We start from the raw sequence: 14,250 nt of genomic DNA, 5'->3' as shown, positions 1-14,250 counted from the left end.
CCGGCGGCAGTTCAGAGAGCCAGAGAGAGCCGGGCAGGCGCGCTCTTGCGAGGAGGCGTCCTCCGCAGCGGCAGCCGAGCGAGCCGTCGGATGCTTTCGCTTTCCCGGGCGTCTCCCGCAGCCCCGCCGCCGCCGCCGCCGCTCTTCCCCTCCGAAGGGTCCCCGGGCTCGCGGAGGGCTGGCCGGACCCCTTGCCCTGCCCCTCCGCCCTCGCCCGTCGGCTTCGTGGTCCGGGCCGCCTCCGTCTCCGGCCGCGCCATGGCCTTCGCCAACTTCCGACGCATCCTGCGCCTTTCCACCTTCGAGAAGCGCAGGTCCAAGGAGTACGAGCACGTCCGCCGGGACCTGGACCCCAACGAGGTGTGGGAGATCGTCGGGGAGCTGGGCGACGGCGCCTTCGGCAAAGTGTACAAGGTGGGCCACGCGGGCGAGGAGAGAGAGGGGGGGGACCTCTTCGGGGAGGCAATCGAGGGTCGCGCCAGGCAGCGGCGGGCTGGCCAGCTGGCCCAGTGGCGAGCGGGCCCCGGAGGCCTCTGATGAAGTGGGACCCCTTCCACATTAGAGAATGGCCAGAGCCCAGTAGCGCCTTAAAGACTAACCAAAATGTTTTCTGGCAGGGTAGGAGCTTTCGGGAGCCACAGCTCACTCCTTCAGATACCTCAGGGGTAGACCAGTCTTCTGTAGGCAGTTTTGCAGCAGTCAGCCAGAGGGTGGGCGCAGCCAGCCAGCGAGAGGAGGACCGCTTTGGCTGACAGGACAAGACTCTTGCATAAAACCGCAATGAAATACTGCCCCTTTCCCGGCTTTGTCTACCTTTTCACAGTAGTAGAAAAGGGCCAGGGTCCAGCAGCACCTGAAAGACGAACAAAAATATTTTCTGGTAGGGTAGGAGCTTTCGGGAGCCACAGCTCACTTCTTCAGATACAGCTAGAATGTGAATCCATCGGTCTTTAAAGAATCCATCTGATGTGAATCCATCTGTCTTTAAAGACAAATGGATTCACAGTCTAGCTGCATCTGAAGAAGTGAGCTGTGGCTCCCGAAAGCTCACACCCTGCCAGAAAATATTCTTGTTCGTCTTGAAGGTGCTGCTGGACTCTGGCCCTTTTCTACTGCTGCAGACAGACTAACACGGCGACCCACTGGGAATTAGCAACATTAGAGAATGTGTGACAAATTAAAAAAAATTAAATGATAGCCTTATAGTTGTGGGTGGGGGGGCCTTTTGTCTCCCGGCAACCAATATTGTTTCGGCCCGGTCCGCCACTGGTGCCTGGGAAGAGAAGCCGCCAATCCGTGAGGAGACGCGGCAGGGAGGGAGGGAGGGTAGGTGGGCGTCGGGGGTCCCGCGGCCCTGCCGGGCGTCCCTTGAAGCCCTCGGCGACCAGCCCGCGCCCAGGCGCCCGCGAAGCGCTTCTGGATGGGGCGCAGAGGAGGAGGGCCGCTTTCGGGACTGCTCGCTCGCAAGCGTACGAGTCGCGCTTGCTCTCCTGCAGAAGGAGCCGCCTTCGCGGGAGTGTGTGGGGACATCCCCAAATACGTCCGGGGTTCGCCGCCTGACCTCGGGACGGCCTTAACCCCCCCCCTCCCCCGTGGTTCAAAGAGTCGCCCCGCAAAGGCGGGAAACGTGGCCCTGTTCCAGTAATGTTTCAGGCTAGTAAGGTGGCTGTTAAAAAAAAATCCTGGTGTTCCTTCTCTGAGAGGGCTGATTCACACCTTGGGAAGCGTGGAGTTTATGTGGGTGCCCAGTGCAGGGCACAAGCATAATTTCCCTGGGCCCAGTAGCAGTTTAGAACGCCGCCGCCACACAATCCCGTACTATTTTCTGGAATAATTGAATATTCTGTATTGTTCCCAATAGGCCTTGTCCTAGTAATGGACTTGTAGTTGGGATAGAACCTCCTGGGGCCTAGCTGAAGCCTTGGTGGGATGTGTCCCAGCACACTCTTAGGATGCCACCTCTGAATGGGATTAAAAAAAAAATTCTCTGAGAAATCCCCCTGGATTCCACAATTATTGCACTCTTTTAGGCAGAAAGTTCTGGAAACCAGCCTGTATAGTGCATATGGTTATATGACACAGTCTGTGTGTGTGGTGGTAGCCCATGCACCTTGTTTTGTTTTGTGTGAAGGACTTTCACAGACTTGCTCTATAGCTGTGGAAGCACATTATGGGCTTCAAGTACATTGGTTCTGAAACTGTATTTATTGGTTGATTAAGCAGAAACAATTATATCCTTCCTTCCCCAAATGGCCCAGATTGGCTTGAAACGATGTGTGTTGAAATAGTCATGGGGAGAGGATGGTGTCTATCCTTCTAAAGAGGATGAAAGATGACGCCTATCATAGAAGTAGGGATCAATATATTTTTGTGAGATTTCCTAAGATTGTAATGCAATCTTTTACTGTGGTCTACTCTCTACCGTAGTTGTGTGGTCTCTACACAACTGCTCTCTACCGTAGTTGTGTGGTCTCTACACAACTTCTCTCTACCATAGTTGCATGGTCTCTGCACAACTGCTCTGAGTTAGTAGAAAGGCAGACCAAGGGACTTGAGATCTCCCATCTTGGATGGGGTTTCACTCCCCTTGAAAAGCCAAGTTCAGACCTTTGGTCCACTGCTGGACACAGTGGTCACCTTGGAAAATCATGTGGCTGTTGTGGTTTAGAGTGCTTTCACCCAGCTTCAGTTGGTGAGCCAACTGTGTTCATCCCTGGCATAGTCTAATTTAGCCACAGTGATCCATGCCTTAGTTACATCTAGCCTGGACTATTGCAATGTACTCTACTTGGGGCTGCCCTTGAAGAGTGTTCAGAGGATCCAGCTAGAGCAGAATGCTTTGGCTAGAGACTGCTGGTTCGGCCAGGTACCAGGATCATGTGATTACAGTTACAGCAGCTTTTGATCCCAAGCCCAATGCAAGCTGTTGTTTTTGACCTTTAAATCCCTATGTAGCTTGGAACTGGGGTATCTGAAGGACCGTTTTCTGAGATCACAGGGAAAGGCCCTATTGACTGTCCCATAGACCAAGGAAGCTCATCTGGTGGCACATGTGAGAAGGCCTTTTCAGTGGCAGCCCCACTGTTATGGAACAACCTCCCCATAACTCTCAATCTTTAGGAGGCAGCTGAAGACAGTTTTATTCATGGCAGCATTTGATTAGCTCTTCTGCCTACCGGGTTTTTAATTATTGATATTAACTGGTTTTTAATGTATTTTATTGTATTTTATTATTTACATAGTAAATAATACATATTATTATGTTAATATTAATAGTATTATTTATATAGGAAATAATGCCTTGAGTTCCTGTAAGGTAGAAATTTTTTAAATTAAATAAATATTTTAAATAAAAAGATAAACGGAATCAATTAATTTGATTCAGTTTTTGCCAATGGCCACCTGTATTTATAAAGCTTTTGAGATATACTGATAAATTCCTGTTTCCTGTCTAGCCAGGTATTTTCACTTTGTCAAAAAGTAATTTCTTAAGAGTGCAAACTTCTTTGTGCCCCAGAGATGTCCCCCCTTTTTGCAGTTTGAATGTCATCAATTGTTTAATAAATCCTTTTGGGGATTCTGAGTTGGCGCTGTAGATCTCATTAGTAACTGATTAGAAACTAATGAGAGGCCTTCTAGTCTCCTTGCTGTGGGGGAAGATCCTGCTAAATGGAGGAGAGACTTCCAGGAGACATTGTTCGCAAAATCCCAAGTTTTAATTAGGGTGCAGGCATGGAGAGGTGATGGCCCTCTGCCAAACTGTAGATTGGAGGGACAGAGGAAACTGACTTGGATCCTTGTGCTTAAGTGAGAACAGTGTACAGTGGAGGTTGACATTGCTGAAATGGCTCATAGGCTTTGGGACTGCTTGATTTATATACAAGAGGGAGAAATGAGGTATAGTTTTTGGCTGTTGCAACAGATGTAGGGCCACAACGGCTTCAGTGGTTGAAGGACTAGCTTTACAGTGGTCTGATATGGTTTATTCCATTCATTAATGGTTCTTATGTGATTCTGGCAGCTAAGACGTGGGCAGATGTTATCTGGGGAGCATTGTATATGGCGCCGTCTGATGCTTCCTCCAGCTACATTAGAAGATGAGCATTCATATGGCTGCTTGAACCAGGAATGGATGCGTTGGGGAGTCTCATTAGCTCCAGTAATGAGCATTCATTCTTGTCATGGTGCAGACAAGGCATTTGACAAATGGATACTTGCTTCCAAATAAAAGCATTGAATTTTGCATGCTTTGTGGAGGCAACATAGTGTTTGCTGTTGCAGGACTGATATGGTATTTCAACTAACTGGAAATCATTTCTTTCACTATATTATCGGTAACTCTCTTGCTCATAAACAGTAGTAGGAACAGTAGTAGAGGGACAAAAGTTTTATTCTGCTAGTGCTGAGCACACACACAGCACTCTTCTTTCTGTAGCGTTGTTGAGCAGTCATATACACTTTGGTATAGCCAGTTCCTGTTTGATGTAAAGATTTCACTTAGCAATAAAAGAGAAGATTAAATAGTGGAAAGAGTGAATGCTGAGCTACATAACCTCCTTTATAATACTAGGCGGAACAATATGTCACTCTGAGAGTACTGTGGCCCAACCCTAAGCATATTGGCTTGAAAAATGTTTCATTAAATGAAATTTGCTTCTAAGGCTGCATCTGAACATTGTTGCTCTATTACAGCAATGGTGCCATATCCAGTCATTTGCTATTCTTATTACCCCCTGTGGACAAACCAGTCTAGCTGCCAATATCTGCTATAGCTCAGCATCCAACAGTGACGTGTATTCAACCACACAAGCCCTGGCATTTAAGTCTCTGGAGGAGGGGGCAGCCACTTCCACAAATTTTCCTATCCCACTGCAGATTCTCACTTTCACACATGATTATACTGAATCAGACACTTGGTCCATCACAGTCCGTACTGCCTACTCAGATTGGCAGCAGGTTCTCCAGGGTCTCAGGTAGAGAGAGGTCTTTCATATCATCCACTGCCAAATTCTTTAACTGGAGATGCCAGGGATTGAACCTTGGAACTATTTGCATGCCGAGCAGATGCTCTGGCGCTGAGCCTTGGCCTCCTCCCCCCACTTTGCCTGAGAGTGAACTGACCAGCATGAGCAAAATTGGAAGGGGCTCAGTGGATTGCATCAGGAAGGGCAAGTGGGGAAGTCTGCTGTTCAGAAAATGAGGATCCTGGATATGTCCCATTGGATGCAACTTAAGCATACCTATGTGCCATGCTCTGACTATACTGTGCCTGGGCCGTCACAAGAGATATTTTGATGAGCCTTCCTTGCTTTTATTTTGATCCATTTATCTGTGCTGCCAGGGCTATCCATTTTTCCAGGAATTGTACATGCCTGAGAAAATGGGCTCAGGCCTGTGGAAAGCTCATGATACAATAGAGTTGTAAGATGCCACATGATTTGTTTATTTTGCTATAGCAGACTACAGAATTTCTCAGTAATTGTTATCACTATCAACCACTTATCACAGCCCACATAAGGTTCTTCTGTTTTTATTTCCATACCCTGTTTGTGAATTTTTAAACATGATTTATCTTCAAGCAAAACTTTCATTGTTCAAACAGAGGCCAAAGAACGAGCGCTGCCACCACCACCCCACACACTCTTTCGTATTTGATTGAAAGGTTCCATTTCCATGGTGGCCTCATTTCTTCTGTATTTCTTCATAGTGTTGTTGATGGGAGTAGTCAACCATGTGTTGGTTTGGTTTCAGTTCAGCTGCAACTAAAACTGTTCCAGACTGGTCAGTAAAGGTTTAGTAATTGATCTGGCACACATGACTCAACCAGTTCAGATCTGGTTCATGTGAGGAAAATTTAAATGTAAGGCGTGTTATAGTTATCACTTGCACATAGTGGGGTAGAATAAGCTAGCAGGCCTATAACTGTTAAAGAGTGTTGAAGTTTTGCCAATAAGTACCGTGAAGAAGAACGTGCCATTGAGTCAAAACTGACTCATGGCGACTCCTTCCACGGAGCATTGGCAGATGCCATGGCACTCACAGGCACCATGTTAGGGACCCGTGTTCTAGAGGGTGGTGAGACTGGGCATCTGTGGAGGCCAGAAGACCAATAAAGGCCCATCTGCTCTAGCTTATTTTGCATGGTGTACCCACAATGGTCAAAGGCAGATTGGATTCACGTGCTACTGGGTATTGCAGTCACTCACCTGTCCAGACTAGAAAGCCCAGGAGATGAGTGATTACAGTAGCCCAGAGTCTGACGTGTGAATCCTATTGCAGTTTGAGAATTCTCACTTTATGCCTTTTGTGTTTTCCAGGCTTAAGTTCATCTCAGAAGACCCCAAAAGCCTGGAACTGGCATCACCACCTACTCTGTGTGTTCCCCTTCCCTTCATGTCCCTCAAATTGATTCTCATTCACTTTTTGCTTATTTAAAGTCCCATTAACCAGTTAAAAACAGTGGGAATGCAGCTTAGCTTTTGGCTAGAAATATAAAGGCCTGGGGAAAAGCACATACAACGTATTTTCAAAGATATGTTCACTGTTTTACGTGTGACTAATTTTGTCCACAATTAACATGCCAGAATATATATATAAAGATGATAAATTGTTAAAGAGTTCAGTGTTTTCAGTGTGATAAACTTTAACTTGATATCCAGGTATGCTGGTACTCCTATTGTGACTGTGAGACAGCTTCTGTCCAAATAACATATTTTTATTGTTTGTTACAAAATTTGCACTTTCTATTTTAAACTGTTATTTTTTTCTACTGTTAGTGTTTGCCATGTAAGAGGTAGAAAAAAAATAAGGTGCATATGTTCAGGTAACAGAAAAGTAGGCATTTATATTTATATATTCCATAAATATGCTAAACAGTACAACTTCATATGCTAAGCTGTAAATTATGCATATGAACTGATTTTTTTCCATGGCTTCAGAATTTCTGGAGATTTTATATTTCTTGATCATGGTGATAAATAAGCATGATAGACTTTGCTGGACAGGGCAGCATGCTTATTTTTTCCAGGCTGTGCAAATATGAACAATTAATGATATTACTGTTACCCTGCTTGGTATATAATTGCCTTTTGGTTATGAAAGAGGTTTGCAGTGTCTTGGCTGCTGTTACCACTGCTAGTAATGCTGAAGTACTTGGGATCAAGAACTCTAAAGAAATGGTCCATGTGGGAGTTAAGGCACTTGTGAGTATTTGACCCTTCTGTGGTTTGACTTCAGCGGTAGCTGCCTTTCCAGTCTGTTTCCAAAAAAACAAAACAAAAAACTTTATGGGATGAATGAGCCTGTCATCATATTGAGAGCCGAGGCCACAAATTGCATTAGAGACTTTTCCTGTCAACTGTCTTTCTAAATGAGCTTTAAAATTACAGTGTACTGCCCTGCAGGAGTTAAATAACCTTATATGGTATTTAGAAATTGCCAGCAGGCTCCATGTGTATTGAACTTTTTGCCAGATTTCTGACTTGTGTGCATGTCTGAGAATTGCAGCATCATTTTGGCCCCTGGTTGAAATCACCGGATGCCCAAATTGGTGCTCAAAACGTTTGGAAGGACTCGGGTGTACCCAAAGGCCCGTAGGCTCCGGTGGCTCGATGATGTCATAGGGTATGCCTCAGGAGCCTCCTATACCTCTCCTGCTGTGACTGAGGACCTCCCTGCCTTTCTCTTGGGTCACTGAATGGGAGCACTAAGTGGTAGGGAGGGGGCCTGGCAGGCTTAGAGGCCATTGGCCCCCACTGTATGTTTGATAGTATTCTTGATAGAATCCCCAGAGATGGTCACATAGTTAAGAATGCTACTGGCAGTCATCCTGACATGCTCTTTTGCTGCTGGGTTGCCTGCTGCTGCTACTATGGCAGAGACAAAAAATGCACACATGTGGCTGACCTCCCTGCTTTCTGAACTACAGTGGGCAAAAGAGAGAGGTGGGGCCATCAAATACATTTGTCTTGTTGCAAATTAAATGCTACCTGGCCTATCCCTTTCCTGTCTACCCCCCCCCCCCAGCTTCATCACTATCAGGGTGATAAAGATTAGGAGAGAACCTGCCTCCTCGCTAGGAATGGCACATAGGTGATTTCCTCGTACCTATTTCCTTAGGTACTTACAATTCCTGGAAAATGGATAGCCCTGGCAGCAGAGATAAATGGATCCAAATAAAAGTAAGGAAGGCTAGTAAAAATATGTCTGTGATGGCCCAGGGAGGGTAGTCAGAGCATGGCGCATAGGTATGCTTAAGTTGCATCCAGTGGGACATCCAGCACCCTCATTTTCTGAACAGCAGATTTCCCCACTTGCCCTTCCTGATGCAATCCACTGAGCCCCTTCCAATTTTGCTCATGCTGGTCAGTACACCCTCAGACAAAGTGGGGGGAAGGGGCCATGGCTCAGTGGCAAAGCATCTGCTTGGTGAAATGGAGGGGGGGATTCTTGGTGAGGCAGTTCTGAAGGTATTGAAATTGTAATGTGTACAAGCCATCTTGCATGTCTAGCAATACTGTGTGTTGAGGAGGGCCTGATCCATTCTATGAAGTATAGAGCAGGCCCACAGATGTCTGCATAATTTCCCTTCCCCCCCCCCAAATAATTTAGTGGAGACAGCAGGGTGGGCCCAGTAGGAGAGCGGTAACAGGGTCAAGTACCAGCGAGAGCCAGCATGGTATAGTGGTTAGGAGCGGTGGACTCTAATCTGGAGAACCATGTTTGATTCCCCACTCCTACACATAAAGCCAGCTGGGTGTCCTTGGGCTAGTCACAGCTGTCTTAGAGCTCTCTCAGCCCCACCTACCTCAAAAAATGTTTGTTGTGGGGAGAGAAAGGGAAGGTGATTGTAAGCTGCTTTACTCCTTAAAGGTAGAGAAAAATGGGGTATAAAAACTAACTCTTCTTCTTTTACCTCTAAACCCTGGCACGCTCTGATGGCACTCTCAGACAAGAAATGGGACAGAGACTCTAAGCCAGGGGCCCAGTCAAAAATACAAGAGGATTGGATTAATTTCACAACACCTAGCAGACATCTTGACAATTATTGCAGTTTTTACTTTACCTGTCCCAAGTAGGGTACTGGGCAGGCCCTATCCATCTTATACACCTGCCCCAAATGCAGGAGACAAGAATTCTGAGTACATGCCAAGTCAGGTAACAGGCCCTGAATGCAATTCTTTTAAAATCAGGGCTGCTTGCATGAGTTTCTGTACAATATTTCCCCTATTTAATACAAAAACAAACCCCAGCAGAGCTATACATCAGATGTTAAACTTGTCTAGCCAGGATGAGAATCTTCAGCTTCATTTTTCTCTGTCATCTTCCCCATGCCCATGTGTGTTGAGGAGAAATTTGATATAAAAGCACATATCGCATTCTGGGAACAACTTCTGAAAACTGGGTACAAAAGAAATGCTTGTTTTTAAAAGGGCAAAGGGATGCGGGGGGAGCATGTGGTGAAACGGTTTCATTGTTGAATGCCATTTCAGTGTAGAAATATTTTAATGGGTGTCTCACTTTCTTAGCTGAATAATAGTGGCCTGCTTGCAATAGGGCAGCAGAAGTAACTCCTAAGAGTTGCGTCAACCTGATCCGGCTGCTAACCCCTCTTTACAGTAGACGCCTGTCTATAAGATATGTTGTATCACAAAAGTCAGAGACAGCCCAATTACAATGTATTCAAATATATATTCAACATGAGTCCTCTAACATAATACAAACATCCCCAGTGTGCACATATATAAACCAAAATACATGCAAAACTACCACAAAAAATCAAAATTCATAATACAAATTTTCCTTTAATCTTAAGACACTGTTCTGCACATTTGTGTTTATTTCTGGAACTCATGCATCGTTTTTGAGGCTGGTGCCCTGATATGAGATGCTTAGATGTATCAATTTGTATTATGAATTTTGATTTTTTTGTGGTAGTTTTGCATTTATTTTGGTTTATATTTGTGCACACTGGGGATGTTTGTATTATGTTAGAGGACACACGTTGAATATATATTTGAATACATGGTAGTTGGGCTTTCTCTAACTGACTTTTGTGATAGAGCTGTATTTGCATGGCTTGGTGTATTATTTACTACTACTATAAGATATGTTGTGCTTGTGAAAAGCAGTTTTTGCTGAGGAGTACACAAGAGTTTAAAAGCAGACTTTCTGGTTACCTGGCAAATAGGCATGAGAGTCAAAGGAAGTATTGGTTTTTCAGCTTAAACAGATATATTTGCTTGGAGGGAGTGGTCCAGTATGTTGCTGACAGGTGCAGCACTTAGTGGAATGTAATGTAATAGTGGACTGTGTTTCAGTATCTATCAAACAACGTGTAAACGTTGATCCTCTCCAAAATCCATTCCAAACAATTACAAGGTTTGCAGACAGGGCCAGGCCCCACAGGTAGGTACATCTTAACTTAGTTTGCTTTCAATGGATAATCCGTTCTAATCACAGGATCTTTGAAGACTGCAGTGTACTGAGGTCTGGACAATGTAGCTAACATCAATCAACCCTTTTCAGTTTCTTTGATCACAAAGGCAACCTTTGTAATGTAAATGGTTGGCTGGAATCTAGTCTGAAAGTGATCATGGGCGCTCTTTTTAGTACATTAGCATGAATTCCGTAAAACATGGATGTGTGGTTGCGCCATTCCCACCATGAGGTGAGAATGGTGAAATGAGCTTCCTTGATCTGGCTAATGGCCCTTAGCTGTTGGCTTGTGGACTTTCATTAGTGTAAGGATTGCTGAAAATGGTGGCTCACATGGCCAGTTCCTTCCTGCCCATCCTAGAAAGCTTCACTTAGTCCTTTCCACTACCTCATTACTGTCTGTGTTTCTCTGTCCCCATTCCACCTCATTGGCTTTCCCAGTGGGGATTAGTGAAACACCTGTGATCATGCTTGTAGCATTTTACTGCTCACTGTTGAAAACGGTACTAGGCTAGGTGGACCATTGGCCTGATCCAGCAGGGCTTCTCTTATCATCCTCTCTGGAGTTCTGTAAGAACGTGTTTCTGATAATTACTCCTGGGATAATGGCGGCGCAAGTCGAGAAAACCTGGGACTCCCAGGGCACTGTCCCTCTTTCAATTCCCTTAGGGGAAGGGCTGTGGCTCAGTGGTAAAGCATCTGCTTGGCATGCAGAAGGTCCCAGGTTCAATCCCCAGCATCTCCAATTAAAGCAACCAGGCAAGTAGGTGATGTGAAAGACCTCTGCCTGAGACCCTGGAGAGTTGCTGCCAGTCTGAGTAGACAGTACAGACTTTGATGGCCTAAGGGTCTGATTCAGTATAAGGCAGCTTCATGTGTTCATGAAGTCAGAACAAAGAGTGGGTTGGTCTGTGTTAAAGGGGGGGGGGATTCGATACAGTCATGCTGTTTTGGCCAGCAGCCCCATATTGGTTGTCATGCTCAAGATGATGTTAATCTGTGAAAGCTGAATGCACTTTTAACACAAAAGCTCTGGAAGATCTAAACGAAGGCTGAGTGAGCTGCAGTACACACCATCAGGCCTTGCTGCAGAGGTCTGGTTAAACACACACCCCTTCCGATGTTGTGAACATTAATTTGTCCCTAAAAGTGTCCCCTCCCTTGCTGTAATAACCTGAGACCGTTGTTATCATAGTAGTGCCTCTTGTGAAATGCTATCGCTGAGCTCCAGAGGTTGCAACTGAGAACACCCACACCCCTGATAACTTCAGCGTGGCAGGATGGGGACAGGATATGCTCTGGGTAGCGCGGTCAGTGGCACTGCCGTTTATTTTGCTGCGAACAATGAAATGAAGCAACTTCCTGGTGACAGGGTTTTCTGTTAAGGGCCCTGTTTAAGTGATATTTCACTCAAATTATACTGTTCACTAACTTCAACAACAGCTAGCAGTTTGCCTGAATTGTAATAAAAATGCTCATTCTCTTTATCTTCTGCCTCCATTCAACATAAAATCATCCATTTAAGTCAAACACTGGGATGGTTATAATTCTAAATAAGTATAGCATATAAAGGGTACTAGTTTTAAGTTTCTTGTTTGGGGCTTGTGGAGAAAGAAAACACTGTTAGTGAACACTGTGTTTCTTCATGATATTTCACAAATACCCAGAACAACAAAGTAATGGCAAGAAGAAGCAGAGTTGGTTTTTATATGCTGATTTTCTCTACCTTTTGAGGAGAATCAAACCAGTTTACAATCCCCTTCCTCGCCCTACAACAGACACCTTGTGAGATAGGTGGGGTCAAGAGAGTTCTGACCGAACTGTGACTAGCCCAAGATCACCCAGCTCTCCAGATTAGAGTCCACTGCTCACTAATCCAGATTAGTGACCACTACACCATGCTGCTGGTGGTCACAGCATGTTATGTATGAATACGGAGAGAAGCTTGCAGGCTGTTGGATCTGGACAATGGAGCTGCATGAATGCAGAGACTGAAAATAATGCTGTTGTGATCATGGAAACTACTGAAGGGAAGTTGTGGCCATTTCTGAAGAAGAGTTGGTTTTTATATGCCGACTTTCTCTGCCACTTAAGGGAGAATCAAACCGGCTTACAATCACCTTCCCTTCCCCACAACAGACACCCTGTGAGGTAGGTGAGGCTGAGAGAGCTGTCACTTGCCCAAGGTCACCCAGCTGGCTTTGTGTGTAGGAGTGGGGAAACAAATCCAGTTCACCAGATTAGCCTCCACTGCTCATGTGGAGGAGTGGGGAATCAAACCCGGTTCTCCAGATCAGACTCCACCGCTCCAAACCACCGTTCTTAACCACTACACCACGCTGGCTCTGTGGCCATCTGTGATCTGAACTGGCCCACGGAGCAGTGCAAAGGGATGTCAGTAGGAGATGTAGTCCCAGGAATTAATTGCAAGATTGTTAGTCCTCTTCTCCAACTGCTAGACTTTCAGACTGCTTATTCAGCAGCCTACATTTGAAAGCAAACACAGGTTGACATTTTTTACCCTTATGGTGCAACTTTAGCAAACATTTATAAGAAGAAAATGGCAACCAAGTGCTTAACATTGGTTTAATATATGTGGGGTGTAAGGTCTCAAAGGCCAATGTGTCAGTGACTGAATTGGTCTGTCTCACTTGGGTCTAGGAAGAAGAATTGGTTTTTATATGCCGACTTCCTCTACCACTTAAGGGAGACTCAAACCGGCTTACAATCACCTTCCCTTCCCCTCCCCACAACAGACACCCTGTGAGGTAGGTGAGGCTGAGAGAGCTGTGACTTGCCCAAGGTCGCCCAGCTGGCTTCGTGTATAGGAGTGGGGAAACAAATCCAGTTCATCAGATAAGCCTCCGCCGCTCATGTGGAGGAGTGGGGAATTGAACCCGGTTCTCCAGATCAGAGTCCACCACTCCAAACCACCACTCTTAACCACTGCACCACGCTGGTGGTTCCCTTTTCATTTATTCCCATTTTCCTGTCTAGTTGAATCCTTCATTGTTCTGGCTTTCACAATCTCTGGGATTTATAGAGTTTAAGAGGGGGGGCATATGTAATGGGAATACTATGGAAGCATTCTTGTCTTGAATTCAGATTTGTGTCTCTTATTTTTTTTCTCACTTGTCCTAGTTAAATTGAAACTAATCGTAATGATCTTCCTTATGCGAGTGTCATGTAACCAGTGCTTTGTTCCATGACTGGTAGTCTTACCTTCTGAAGTGTACCTTCAACTAAGCTAGTTGGCGAAGTAATAATGTCTGTTGGTGCACAGATGACCCCTTTATGCTGTTGTCACTTCTGCTGCTCTGTACTCCCTGCAATGCCCTATACACTTTTTAGTTCACTTCAGTCTTTTTTTGAGTGCCCCCTATCTGAATTTTGCCATCTTCCATGAAGCCATTGCCTCATCTCCAGGGAAATGCTTGTTTTTAAAATGTCTATGCTTCATTAATTTTCCAATTCCCCCTTTGACCCTCGTCAATCTTCCTTTCATCCCATTCATACTACTAAAACTGCACTTTTTAGTTTCCTAGATAAAACTGAATGTTCTTTCTCCATCATTCTCCTGGATTTATCAGTAGCTTTCAGTACTGTTGACTGTTCCATCTGCTTGAAATCTGTGGTATTGGCTTTGATATTGTGGGTCAGTCTTAAGTTTGCTGTTATCTCACCAGTTGTTTCTTTTTGAGTTTCTCTCCCTAATGTTATTCCTTTTCTTACTCAGTAGGATTTACTTATTTAGATAGATATTTATAGTTGCAAGGGCGAGTTCACTCCTAACAGCCTCAAGAAGTCATTTCC

At 45.2% G+C, this 14,250-nt stretch overlaps 1 protein-coding gene across 1 annotated transcript in view; it reads left to right on the top strand.

Moving 5' to 3' along the window:
• The first annotated feature begins 258 nt into the window (after positions 1–258).
• Positions 259–14,250, top strand: part of STK10 (serine/threonine kinase 10) — a 103,900-nt gene continuing 89,908 nt past the window's right edge. Inside the window, exon 1 of the mRNA XM_056851198.1 lies at positions 259–414. Within this exon, the coding sequence (XP_056707176.1) occupies positions 259–414 (156 nt within the window). The remainder of the gene's footprint in view (positions 415–14,250) is intronic.

The sequence above is a fragment of the Euleptes europaea genome, chromosome 1, assembly GCF_029931775.1.
Source record: "Euleptes europaea isolate rEulEur1 chromosome 1, rEulEur1.hap1, whole genome shotgun sequence".
Classification (NCBI taxonomy): domain Eukaryota; kingdom Metazoa; phylum Chordata; class Lepidosauria; order Squamata; family Sphaerodactylidae; genus Euleptes; species Euleptes europaea.
This window is presented reverse-complemented; position numbering and strand designations above follow the sequence as displayed.